Here is an 11,197-nt window from a genome sequence, read left to right on the forward strand (position 1 = left end):
ATTTTTATTTGCTTTAAGACTTTGTTTCAGAGAATTGAGTGAGGCTAGGCACAGAAGTGAGGCCAAAGTTTAGAGAGGCACTGGGAGTGGGGTTGGTTTTGTATGTAGGCAATAGATGCAAATGTGCACTGAAGGAAATGACCAAGTTCTTAAACTCCTAAAAAGTCCTAGGTTAAGTCAGTTCTATGCACATCACTACAGGAATTCAGTAGGTCCAGAGAGATCACAAAAGTCAAGGTTATTTTTTTCCCTCCAGAAGGGAGCTCAGACAGCAAAGGGCCCAGAGGGAAATTCAGGAAGTGGCAGGACTCACTAAGATCCCTGGTTATAACCAGGGCCTTTAACAGCTCAAGAAACCTGATGCAGTTACTGCTACAGCCCAACCTGGGTGACTGGGAAAGGGTTCAAGGTGCGGCAGAGGCATTAAGTACGGGGCCTTCGTTCTGGCTTCATGGAACGCAGCAGCTACGTTGGCCCAGTTCTTAACCTGGAGCCTGCGCCCTGTGTTGTTGAGGGGGCTGAACAATCAGTGTTGTTGAGGGGATTGTTGGAATAAATTCCAGGTTCTTCAGGCGGTTCCATGGTCCAAGGAAGATTAATTAAGAAACCAGTTCTAATCCCATCTCCTGTTGAGATGGGAAAACAGACAAGCTCAACAGTACAGATTAAGGACACAGGCATTAATAATCTTGTCTTCATCAAGAAAGTGCAACCTCAGGCAGCACGGACTTAAGCGGGAGATGGGAATAACAACACCCACTCATACAGATCACTTGCGTGGTGTCGTGTCGTGTCGTGTCACCTGGCTCATACCACTCAGGAAATGTTGGCTTAGGTCAGTGGCTGTTTTTGTCACGGGGGCCTTGTGCACCTGTGAGTTCTGGGTCTAAAAGTGAGACTGAGCCTAACACATACTCCCCCCAACTGTGAGCCTTATCAGGTGCTGCTGGTAAAAGCGGATGGGGAGCTTGATGGTAGGGAGAAAATTTCACGAGCTCTCTTCTTGAAGCCCTGGGCAAGCATAAAACAAAGCAGGAAGGTCCTCTCCCAACCCATTCACTTTTCTCCTGCCCAGGAAGGAAGAACAGGAAACAAGGGATCTTTCTTCTAGGCTCTGCCACCTCCCCTGGCCCTCCCCGGTCCTGAACACCAGACACGAACGGCACACTCCCCCTTAAATAGATGTTTATTGGCAGTGGGCTGGAAAGAGCAGTGGAGTTAGCATATACAGACGACACCACACACCAATGTCACATGGGAGGCAAAAGTGATGGCAAAGAGCAGCCTGGAGCCCTGGGTGAAGTCTCCTCCTCCAGAGTGAGTGTGGGAGGGGACGGGGCCTGGAGTGTTGAGGGGGCAGCCTTAGGACACCTCCGCTTAGTAGGCATGGTTAGAGATGAAGAGAGACTCGCTGGCTGCAGCCCCAGCCTGACCACTTGGGGTGTACTTTCCTTGGCAAGCGAGGCTGTTGGCCTAAGAGGGGAGAGGAGCCAGAGTGAGGTCTTATCAGAATCCCGTCTGCCCCGGCACCCCGCCCGCCTCTTGCCCCCATCCTTACCAGGGCTCGCTTGACATACTCCTCCTGGGCAGCCTTCAGGTTCTCCTTCTTTCCACCCCAGGCCTTCAGGGCAGAAGCCTGCAGGGCTCGGCCATAGGAGAAGGTCAGGGCCCACGGCTTCAGCAGGGGGCATTTGTTGATGGCGTTGAGGTTGATGGATGCCTCCTCCTCACTCTGGCCTCCAGACAGGAAGGTGATCCCTGTAGAACAAGGGGTGAAGGGGGGGAAGCAGATATAGTCAGAGACTCAGGGCTTGGTAGGAGCCCCTAGAAGCTGAGCTGGAAGTCAGACCAAATGGGCGTAAAGATTGTGGGCACAGTTCATCTACCTCCCAGAGGTCAAGATGAGGATGTGGGTCTCACCAGTGACAGCGGGGGGCACCGTGCGGCGCAGAGCTGTGACGGTTGCCATGGCAATCTCCTCATGAGAGTATTTATGGGTGCAGGCGTGGCCTGGAGTTACCATATTGGGCTTCAGCAAAGTGCCTTCCAGGTAGATGTGGTGGTCACTCAGAGCCTTGTAGACAGCAGCCAGCACCTAGAGCAGAGCAGGGCCAAAGTCGGTTGCGATCGAGGCGGGGGGAACAGGGGTCAGTCCTACAGCCCTTGGCCCAGTCACCTATCCACCATACTGCCCAGGCAGGCAGGGAACTTACCTTCTCGGTTACATACTGACAGCGCTTCAAGTCATGGTCCCCATCAGGGAGGATCTCGGGCTCCACGATGGGCACGATGCCATTCTGTGGGGTGAGGGACAGGGTGGCCTTGAGGCCTTCTAAGCTGAAGCCCACCCATAGCTCTCCACAGCTATCAGCCAAGATCTTATCTCCATGATGACAGAGACTCATGGCCTCACGGCCCTCAGCAGACTGTAGGGAACAGGCATCTCCTCCAAGACACCCACACAATCCCTATTCTGCTTCTCTGCTCACAGAACCCCCGAGTGTCCTCCACAGGCCCGAGCCTGATGCTTGGGGAAGATCCAGAACAACTGCGCTGGGGGAGGTACGTATCCTGGCAGATGGGTGGCAGGCTAGCTGACACTCTGGAACCAAATGAGGTGGGAGGTGGCCTGCTGGGGAACTGGAGGCCCACCTGCTGGCAGATGCTGGCATAACGGGCCAGCACGTTGGCGTTTTCCATGATGGCAAGGGCTGAGGGGGTGTGTTCCCCAATCTTCAGCACACAGCGCCACTTGGCAAAGTCGGCTCCGTCCTTCTTGTACTGGGCACAGCGCTCAGACAGCCCATCCAGCCCTGGAGAGGGAACAGAATCGTCAGAGCACAGCAGAGGAGGGGGCAGGCGGCTCCCCACTCAACCTCGGCACCCAGAGGGCTGGTGGCCTGCGTGAGTCAGTCCGTAGGGCAGGGAGCAGAACGGTTCTCACCTTGGGTGGTAGTCTCGCCGTTCGTTCCTGCCAGGGGTACCACGCCCTTGTCCACCTGTTGGGGCGGGGGGGGGGCAGCAACAATATAAGACAGGAGGAGTGACCTCTAGTACTCCACTCTGCCCCTCACTTTACTTAATCTTAAGTGATACCTCACGGTTTGCAAATGTTTTCAGTTAGTTACAATACCTGGGCCTAGGAAGGAAAATACACGGGGAGGTTACTGGACAGAGCCTGGACTGCTACCACTTACTAACTCTGCGAGCCAGACACTTCACTGCCTTGAGCTTCTGGGTCTTAGTCTGTACAAGGGAAACGCCTTGCTCTTGGAGTTACGAGGATGAAAAGTGCCAAGCAGGGGTACCTGGCTGGCTCAGACGGGGGGAGCATGTGACTCTCGATCTTGGGGTTGTGAGTTCGAGCCCCACACCGGGTATAGAGATTACTTAACTAAAATATTAAAAAAAGAAAAGAAAAAGAAGCCAAGCAGTTCCCATATGTTTCTGGCTTTTCTCACACATGCTTCGGAGGTGGCCTGGGGCAGACTCCACTCACGTCTCCAGGCTCCCAACCCAATGTCCACCCCCACCCCGGCCTGCCACTCTGATTTCTTTCCCCGAGATCCATCTCATATCCTGAGACCCAGCCCCCTCACCTTGATGCCCACAACACCGCCCTTGGATTTGATGACTTGGGGGAAGGGGCGGCCATCGTCTGTCTTCTGGTACAGTGTCTCATGGAAGAGGATGACACCCCCAATGCAGGGATTCACACGGTCGTCGGCAGTCAGCAGCAGCTGGCGGTAGAAGCGCCGGTTCTCCTCGGTGTTCTCGGTGCCGATGGACTGCAGCCGCTTGGCAATGCTCCCTAGGAGCATCGTATAAAAATAAGAGGATCAGCCTGTCACCCTCAACCCTGGGCCCTCCTCCACTGTGTCCTGCCCGTACCAGTGGACTCATCTGCAGCCAGGATGCCCTTGCCCGGAGCCACAATGCGGTGAGCGATGTCAGAGAGCTCCTTCTTCTGCTCTGGGGTCAGCGCTGGGTATTGGTAGGGCATGGTGCCGGTCAGTTCCTGGCCAAAGGAGGCAGACAGGGGAGGAATGGTTAGCTGGGTCTTCCCATGGTCTCCCCACAAGCAGGGCCCCTTGCCTGGAGGTCAGGACAAAGGTTCCCTACCCTCCCCTAGTCCACACTGGGCAGGTCTTGGGGCACTTCCTGTGCCCAAGCCTCCCCTACACCCAACTTCCCTGTACTAGGCCTGCCTCCTGTACCTTCCCTAACTTTGTTTGTTGCTGGGTGTTTCCCACCTTAGGGTGGGGTTGCGTACTGGCATCTGTGGTAAAGCAATAGGCCAGAGACATGGACAGACAGGTCATGTAGAAGCTGGACCCTTCTGGCTTGCGCTCTGCCATGGGGTCACCTTGCCTAGAAGCAGAACCGAACCGGAGTATTTTAGAATTTAGAGGTCGCACATCAGGCAGAGGGCCCAACAGAAGGACCCAGAGAAGGGAAAGCTCTGGGCTTCAAGTCCCACAGAAACCAAGGGCCAGAGCTGAGACTAGAACCCAGATCTTCTGACTGCTGTACGGGATCCACCCAAGATTCCAGGGCCGGCCCAGGCTCCAAAGCCTCAAGGACATCCCAAGGTCAAGCTTCTCCTCCCAGGGTTGGGGGAGGGCCTTAGGAAAAGGGTGTTAGAAAAAAGGGCAGGAGGGTAACGGGAAGCCCAGGAAAGGGCAGCAGAGGAAGCCCAGCCCAAGGGGGAGGAACGGGGTAAGGTTTACCGATCGCATTGCTCATACAGGGTAAGAGAATTGTAGAGAGGCGAGCGGCCCCACCCCTTCCCCTGAAAATGCTCCTGTCTGCCCGCCCGGCTGCAGCTGTTCCAGGCTCACAATCAAGGTCACCAGGTAAGTAAAGGCACGGAAAGTGTTAACTGAGCAGCACGCGCCTCCAAGGGGTTTCCCCTCCTCGCCAGGGGGGTCCCACCTCCCAGGGCAGGGACCAACCACGCTTTCGGAAAGCCTGAGAGTATACGAGCTGGCCCCCACCCCCTCGCTGCCTCTTAGGATCACCGCAGAGGCAAAGGGGCCGTAATCCTTTGCACCTGGGATCCCAGCAAGAAAAGGAGAAAAGGAATGGCCCTTCATCTCGTCCTGCTTCCTCCTCCGCCATGACTCAGCGCGCGTAGTCGCTGCATTGCGCAGCAAACCAAGGAAACTCAAGCTGAAGACGGTTGAGGAGTCCGGGCTGGGAGCATGTATGTGGGAGGTAGTGGGGCGCGGGGAGATGCTGGGACGGGGGAATGGGGGTGGGCTCCGACCCGACCGGCCACTGCCCCCAGGATCCTTCTCCAGGGTCCCTGACCTTCGCACACGGCGAGGGGCGCTCACCTGGCACGGGAGGGGGCGGGTTTGCGGGGTGCGGCGGTGGAGGGCGACGGGCCGGCGAGCGGACTGAGGGAGCGAACGCGGCAGTCGTCACCAGCACCCTGGTTCTGCGGCGCGTTCCAAGCGGAACGCAGCCTACTCGGCTCCGGAGGGGGCGGCGCAGGGGGCGGGAAGCAGGGAGGTGGCGCCGGGCTTATAAAGGCACCGCGCCAGCCTCCGCCGGGTTTTTTCCCTTGAAGGGGGCCGGGAGAGCGCTGGCGTCCAATTGCAGGAGAGGAACGGTGGAGAGGCCGCCCCCGAAAGGCGAAGCCCGGAGGCGGCGCTTGGGCGGGGACAGCGCTAGGAGAACACGATCCCTGCCCCCCCCCCCCCCGCCACCCCCCGGCCCCCTAGGACGTGACTCGGGCCACATCCTTCGGGTCGCCTGGGCTCTCCACCCCCCACCCCCCCCGTCTCCCTTCTCCCCCCAGTTGGCGCGTTCTGGGGAGCCGTGACTCAGCCGATTAGGGGCCCCGGAGGAGATGGGAAGGGAGGTGGGGGCAAGTGGGTGCAAGAGCCTGAAAGGACGGAGGCTCAGCCTCCCCGTCTAGGCCCAGTCGCGCGGCCGCGGGGCAGCCCCAGCTTCCGGCCTGCGCTGATGCAGCGTGTGTCACACTGTAACAGAACCCGGAGGTTGGGCGTCTGCCGGCCTCGCCTGCAGGCTCGACTTGCGGGCTCTGGCGCGCGGGGCCGCCCCTCCCTGGGTCACCAGCCCAGGCGGAAGAGCGGCGGGGGGGAAAGGGCGGCGAGTGGCTGCCCCGGGAGGAACTCGACGGGGCGGCGGGGCTGGCGGGGGGCGGAGGCCGGGCGGCAGCCGTTCCGGGTGGCCCGCCCGCGCCGGTATAGGCGCCCCAGCCGCCCGGGTCGGGCTCGCGGCCGCGGCGGACCGGCCTCGCCGTGCGTGCGCACGCCCTCTCCGCCCGGGCCGGGGCGGACCCGCCTGCGGCCCCCGCCGCCATCCACAGCCAGACTGCGGCGGAACCGGCCGGCCGCCGCTCGCCCAAGCGAGTCTGGAGATGCAGTGCCACAGTCCCCGCGCAAACGTCTCCCTGGGACCTGATTTCCCCCTCCAGACTCAAACCTGTCCCTAGCCGGTCAGCCCCCAGATACATTCCGAGTCCCTCATCCTACCAGCCAAGCCTCCCCTCCTAATCTGGACCCCTTAGGCCCAACCCCAACCCTGCGGCGTCCTGCTGGCGCCCACCTGCGAGGAGGCTGAAGGAGCGGGCAGAGCCTGGTCAGCAGCGAGTGAGCCAGGCCGCTCCTGGGCTGGGTTATAAGGCAGCTCCTGCCCTCCCCCCAGCCAATGTCCCCAACCTTCTCCGGTGACCCCTGCCCTTTCCTTGCCACGGATCCCCTGGCAGGGTCCTATATTTAGGGAAACCTGAAGCCCCTGACATTCAGGCCAGCGTGGGGCCTAAAGTGAGAGAAGGGGGAGGAAGCTCTGGGCCTGCCCTAGTTGGGGGGCAGGGGGAGGGCCCCTGCCCACTCACCCGTCCATCTGAGGAAATTTCTTCCTTGGAAATCCAGCCTGAGGCCCTCAAAGGTTGTCAAGAGAAATCAATCTTTGCCAGGGATCTGTGGGGAGGGAAGGAGAGGAAAGGGGACTCAGATCTGTGGCCCTCTCTGCCTCCTTCTCAACCCCCTCCCCTCTGGGCCCTGATGATGGCTGTTGTGATTCTCAGGAGACCAAGCTTTTGGCGGGAGAGCAGCTGCAGGCACTACACTCACCTCAAAATAACCAAGAGTCCGTGGACAAGGTGTGGTTGTGGTACCCCTATATCCTGACGCTCAAGGCTCAAGTTTGTCCCATAATGTGGTCTGTGGTGAGCAGTGTCTCCCACCCTCACCTTCAACTTTAACAGTTTATGTGGGGAGGAGGCGAGGCGGGGAGGGGCACCTGCCGGAGCACTAGCCCCTCTCCCTCCTGGCCCCCCAAAGGGGTTGCAGTCCAGCGGGCCAAGGGCTCTCTGAGTCCTGCTCTGCAGGAAGCCAGGCTCTCCACAGCTGGTTCCCGGGCTGATGAGCTGGGCAGGCCATTTGTGGTTCCAGTGGCCTAGAGAAAGGTGTCCAGTGGCCCCTCAGGGAAAGGGACATGTGGGCCCAGGAGGTTGGCCGCTCCCCAAAGGGCAAGGACTCCGGGTCCTCATCGGAGCTTGATCTCAAAGCAGAGACAGTTGAGGCTCTGGCAGTCAGGGAGTTGGCACGCACAGGCACAGTCGCAGAGTGGGCAGCAGCGAGGGCAGCGAGAGGCCCAACCCTGAGGGAGAGGAGAAAGGGGTGAGGGCGGTGGGCAGGAGGAAGGGTGACCAGTGCCCTACGCTGTTTCCCTCTCAGGGGAGAAGGGAACAGAGAGGCCTGGAGAGTCCCATTTGCCCAGTGGAACAGAGGGTACCGTCTACCATTCTTGGGAACAAATCAATTCCCTGTGCTATTAAATCAGCAAGGAGGCAGTGTTCCAAACAACTGAGTTCAGGCGGTTCTTTCCTTCTTCCTATTTAATAGACAAGGAGACCGAGGACCAAATAGTCCTGTTTGATTAAGTCCCAATGTTCAGCTCCAAGAGGATTCTACTATATCCTTGTGGCCTCATTCAATTCCAAGCCAGGAGACCGGGGAAAGCACACATTTTCTGTCCATGATGAAAATGGCTTGGTTTTGTGAATTTCGTCCTTGGCATGAGACCAGATTGTAGGATCTCGTTCATCATTTCTGAGCGCCTGCTCCATGCAAGGCACAGACTGTATTCATGAATGACTTTTAAAAAATCTCAATTGTCTTTGAGAATGGTAATGTACAGATCTAAGAAAATTTTTTAGTGTTTCACACAGAGTCACCTCTCTTTTATGTATCAGAACCTTGCACAGGGGGCCTCTTTACAAACGAGGCAATGGAGGCTTAGAGAGGGGGATACCCCTCAACACCAATGCCAGGAATACCAGCTTCCTTCTGGGTCTGCTGGGACAGGGACAGTTTATCTCATGTCACCACTGGCCTAGCACGGGTACTCGTGCTCAGTAGGTATGTGAGAAACAAATGAATGTTGAGTGAGTGGATAAATCAAATCATTTCCCCCTCTTTGGGCAAAGAAGAAAGAAGAGGGCTTCAGGGAAATCAGAAGGGTCTGTCTCTTGGGAACTAGGAACAGCATGTCCTTAGTGACAAGAACGGAGAACTGTCCTAGGTCTCCCTTCCTGCCCTGTGACAAGGGTGATGTGTGACTGCTTCACGCATGGACTGGAGTCAGGCCAAGTGGCTGGGGTGGGACACACCCAGGATGTGACAGGAGATTGGCTCCTGGAGGCCTGAGGCAGAGCTAGTGACAGTCACAGTTGCACAGCTCAGTCAGACACCAGGCCAAGCCAGGAATAGGGGAATGACCTTTCAAACAGCTGAGGTTTGGGGGTGCGGTGTCAGATGACTGGTGAGATCAGATATCAGTAGGGGCTGCGGTGAGGGGAGGGGATCTGCCCGCCGCAAGGACAGGGGTCTGAACGGGGCTGGTGTAGTGCCAGCAGAATTGTCTCTCAAGAAGGAGGCCAGAGGTGTCATGGTGGAAGGGAGACTGAAGTGGTTCCCTTGTGTTTGATGCTGGGGGTGGTTTGGGGCCTCCCTGGGGAGTCCCAGTCTGGGCATGAAGTGGGCTCTGTGGGTTTTTGGAGGACCACACCGTCACTCCCTACACAGGACCGGTGGCTGAGAGACGCTCCATTGCCATCACCTCAGAGGAGAGGGTATGAAAAGTATTTCTGGGCTCTGTCCACTGGAAGGGTTTACAGCTAGTCATTTATAACTGTCTAATGGATTTCTCGACTCTCACAAGCAGCCATGAGGCTTCTCAAAGGAATCTGCTACTTCAGTACATTAAGCAAGAATGCCACAAGACCGTTAACCCTTGTGTGTTAGGCTCTTTCCGCTTCGATTTCTCTCACTTTGATTTTGGGAAGGCCAGCCATCTTTAGTGGTTAGCGCTCAGGCCCGGATGTGAATCGAATTCAGGCCCAGGTTTGGCTAATTCATATTTTGAGCCTCAGTTTTCTCATCCAAATATAATGCCTCCTTCATAGGCTCATGGCGGCAAGCACAATGCCTGGTACACAGTGAACACTCAATGGCAGGCAGATACTCTTGTCCCCGTTCTCTCCCCCAGGTTTTTAAATAGGCTCCGCGCCCAGCATGGAGGCAAACCGGGGGTGGGGGCGGGGTGGGGTGGGGTGGGGGTGCGCCTTGAATCAAGAACTGAGCCGAGGGTGCCTGGGTGGCTCAGGTAGTTAAGCGCCGACTTTGCCGCAGGTCGTGATCTCGCGGTCTGAGAGTTCGAGCCCCGTGTTGGGCTCTGTGCCTACAGCTCGGAGCCCGGAGCCTGCTTCGGCTTCTGTGTCTCCCTCTATCTCTGGCCCTCCCCCACTCGCATTCTGTCTCTCTCTCTCAAAAATAAACATTTAAAAAAATAAATAAGGGGCGCCTGGGTGGCGCAGTCGGTTAAGCGTCCGACTTCAGCCAGGTCACGATCTCGCGGTCCGTGAGTTTGAGCCCCGCGTCAGGCTCTGGGCTGATGGCTCGGAGCCTGGAGCCTGTTTCCGATTCTGTGTCTCCCTCTCTCTCTGCCCCTCCCCCGTTCATGCTCTGTCTCTCTCTGTCCCAAAAAAAATAAATAAAAAAAACGTTGAAAAAAAAAATTTTTTTTTTTTTAAAATAAATAAAATAAACATTAAAAAAAAAAAAAAAAAAGAACTGAGCCGAGATCAAGAGTCGGCCGCCCAACAGACTGAACCACCCAGGCACTGCCCTGAACAATAGTTCTTAACCCTGATGTGCCCCAGGGTTTGTTTAATTAATTAATTAATTTGTTAAAAATGCACAAAATCCAGGGCACTTGGGTGGCTCAATCGGTTGAGCAGTCTGACTTTGGCTCAGGTCATGATCTCACGGTTCATGTGTTCGTTCGAGCCTCGCGTCGGGCTCTCTGCCGTCAGCGCAGAGCCTGCTTCACATCACCCCTCCCCTGTTCGCACTATCTCTCTCTCTCAAAAATAAATAAACATTTAAAAAAATTTTTCTTAATTCACAAACTCCAATCCCATCCCAGACCTACTGAGCGTGGGGCCTGGACGCGTGGTTTTCTATGTCTCATATGTGCCTCTGATCACACACAGGGCTGAGAACCAACCATTGCGCTGTATGACTTCATTTCTCATGGTCTAGCATAACTGCCTACTTTTTCTTCTCTGCCCTTCATTCGAATAGAAGCCCTGTGCGGCTGGGACCGTGTCCAGCTTGTTTTGCTGAGCCCCTAGGGCCTGGCACAGGGCTTCAACAGTGACTCCATAAATCTTTGGTAGGTGAATACATAAGTGAATGAATAAATGAATGAGTGAATGAATGAGATCCTTGCCACATGCTTGTGAAAGAAGGCAGAGCAGGCAGGTTTGTCTCCCAGAAAGGAAAAGACACCTGGGTTTGTGTCCTGGCCTAGGCCTCAGGTGACTCACTCAAGCCTCCGTAAGCCTCAGTTTCGGACAGCTATAAAGTAGGCAAGAGCTTTGTAATATTTGTGGTCCTTGTTACTATAAGGAAACTGAAGAACAGACACTCTATACTTCGTACAGAGACGGCTCAAGGACAGAATGATCCTGCCCTGCCCTGTGCCATTCTAGAATCCTTCCTTCCTGGCTCTGGCTGAAGCTGGATAGATCAGGCCCTGAGGTCTCCAGGTCCAGAATTCCTCACTCCATCCTCATGGGTCTGACCAGGGAGGAAAGGCCCAGACTGACAGAAGGGGCAAAGGGCAACCCCTCCCGCCCCTCCCCCCACCCCCCCCC

General features: G+C 56.6%; 2 protein-coding genes across 7 annotated transcripts in view; both read right to left on the minus strand.

Moving 5' to 3' along the window:
* Positions 1-1,168: 1,168 nt before the first annotated feature.
* ALDOA (aldolase, fructose-bisphosphate A) lies at positions 1,169-6,602 on the minus strand. Of its 4 annotated transcripts, none has more exons than XM_049638560.1 (9): positions 6,580-6,602; positions 3,892-4,018; positions 3,600-3,811; positions 2,945-2,999; positions 2,653-2,813; positions 2,214-2,297; positions 1,921-2,095; positions 1,559-1,758; positions 1,169-1,473 (listed from the first exon to the last, which is right to left on the minus strand). In XM_049638560.1, exons 2-9 carry the CDS (start codon positions 4,001-4,003, stop codon positions 1,378-1,380), a joined length of 1,095 nt encoding a protein of 364 aa, XP_049494517.1. In that variant the 5' UTR covers positions 4,004-4,018; positions 6,580-6,602; the 3' UTR covers positions 1,169-1,377. The 4 variants fall into 4 exon arrangements, with proteins under 4 accessions (XP_049494517.1, XP_049494516.1, XP_049494514.1 ...); XM_049638559.1 differs by lacking the exon at positions 6,580-6,602 and adding an exon at positions 5,340-5,525; XM_049638557.1 differs by lacking the exon at positions 6,580-6,602 and adding an exon at positions 4,218-4,373.
* A 266-nt stretch (positions 6,603-6,868) lies between these two features.
* LOC125928034 (keratin-associated protein 10-2) overlaps positions 6,869-11,197 on the minus strand; it is a 7,638-nt gene continuing 3,309 nt past the window's right edge. For 2 of the 3 annotated variants that reach the window (XM_049638564.1, XM_049638562.1), the window contains 2 exons: positions 7,107-7,635; positions 6,869-6,953 (listed from right to left, as the gene is read on the minus strand). In XM_049638564.1, coding sequence (XP_049494521.1) covers positions 7,522-7,635 — 114 coding nt within the window. In that variant the 3' untranslated portion in view covers positions 6,869-6,953; positions 7,107-7,521. Of the gene's footprint in view, positions 6,954-6,994; positions 7,636-11,197 lie in introns of those variants that run through there. The other variant, XM_049638563.1, reaches the window with a different exon arrangement.

This window comes from Panthera uncia, chromosome E3 (assembly GCF_023721935.1).
Source record: "Panthera uncia isolate 11264 chromosome E3, Puncia_PCG_1.0, whole genome shotgun sequence".
Classification (NCBI taxonomy): domain Eukaryota; kingdom Metazoa; phylum Chordata; class Mammalia; order Carnivora; family Felidae; genus Panthera; species Panthera uncia.

Excerpts from the sequence above, each read along its gene's own strand:
- ALDOA (XM_049638557.1), bottom strand. The coding sequence starts at position 4,358 with ATGGCAGAGCGCAAGCCAGAAGGGTCCAGCTTCTACATGACCTGTCTG. Across the intron at positions 3,000-3,599 it reads GCGGTGTTGTGGGCATCAAG|GTGGACAAGGGCGTGGTACC; the intron begins GTGAGGGGGCTG and ends CCGCCCCAACAG. Across the intron at positions 2,814-2,944 it reads CGGCGAGACTACCACCCAAG|GGCTGGATGGGCTGTCTGAG; the intron begins GTGAGAACCGTT and ends TTCCCTCTCCAG.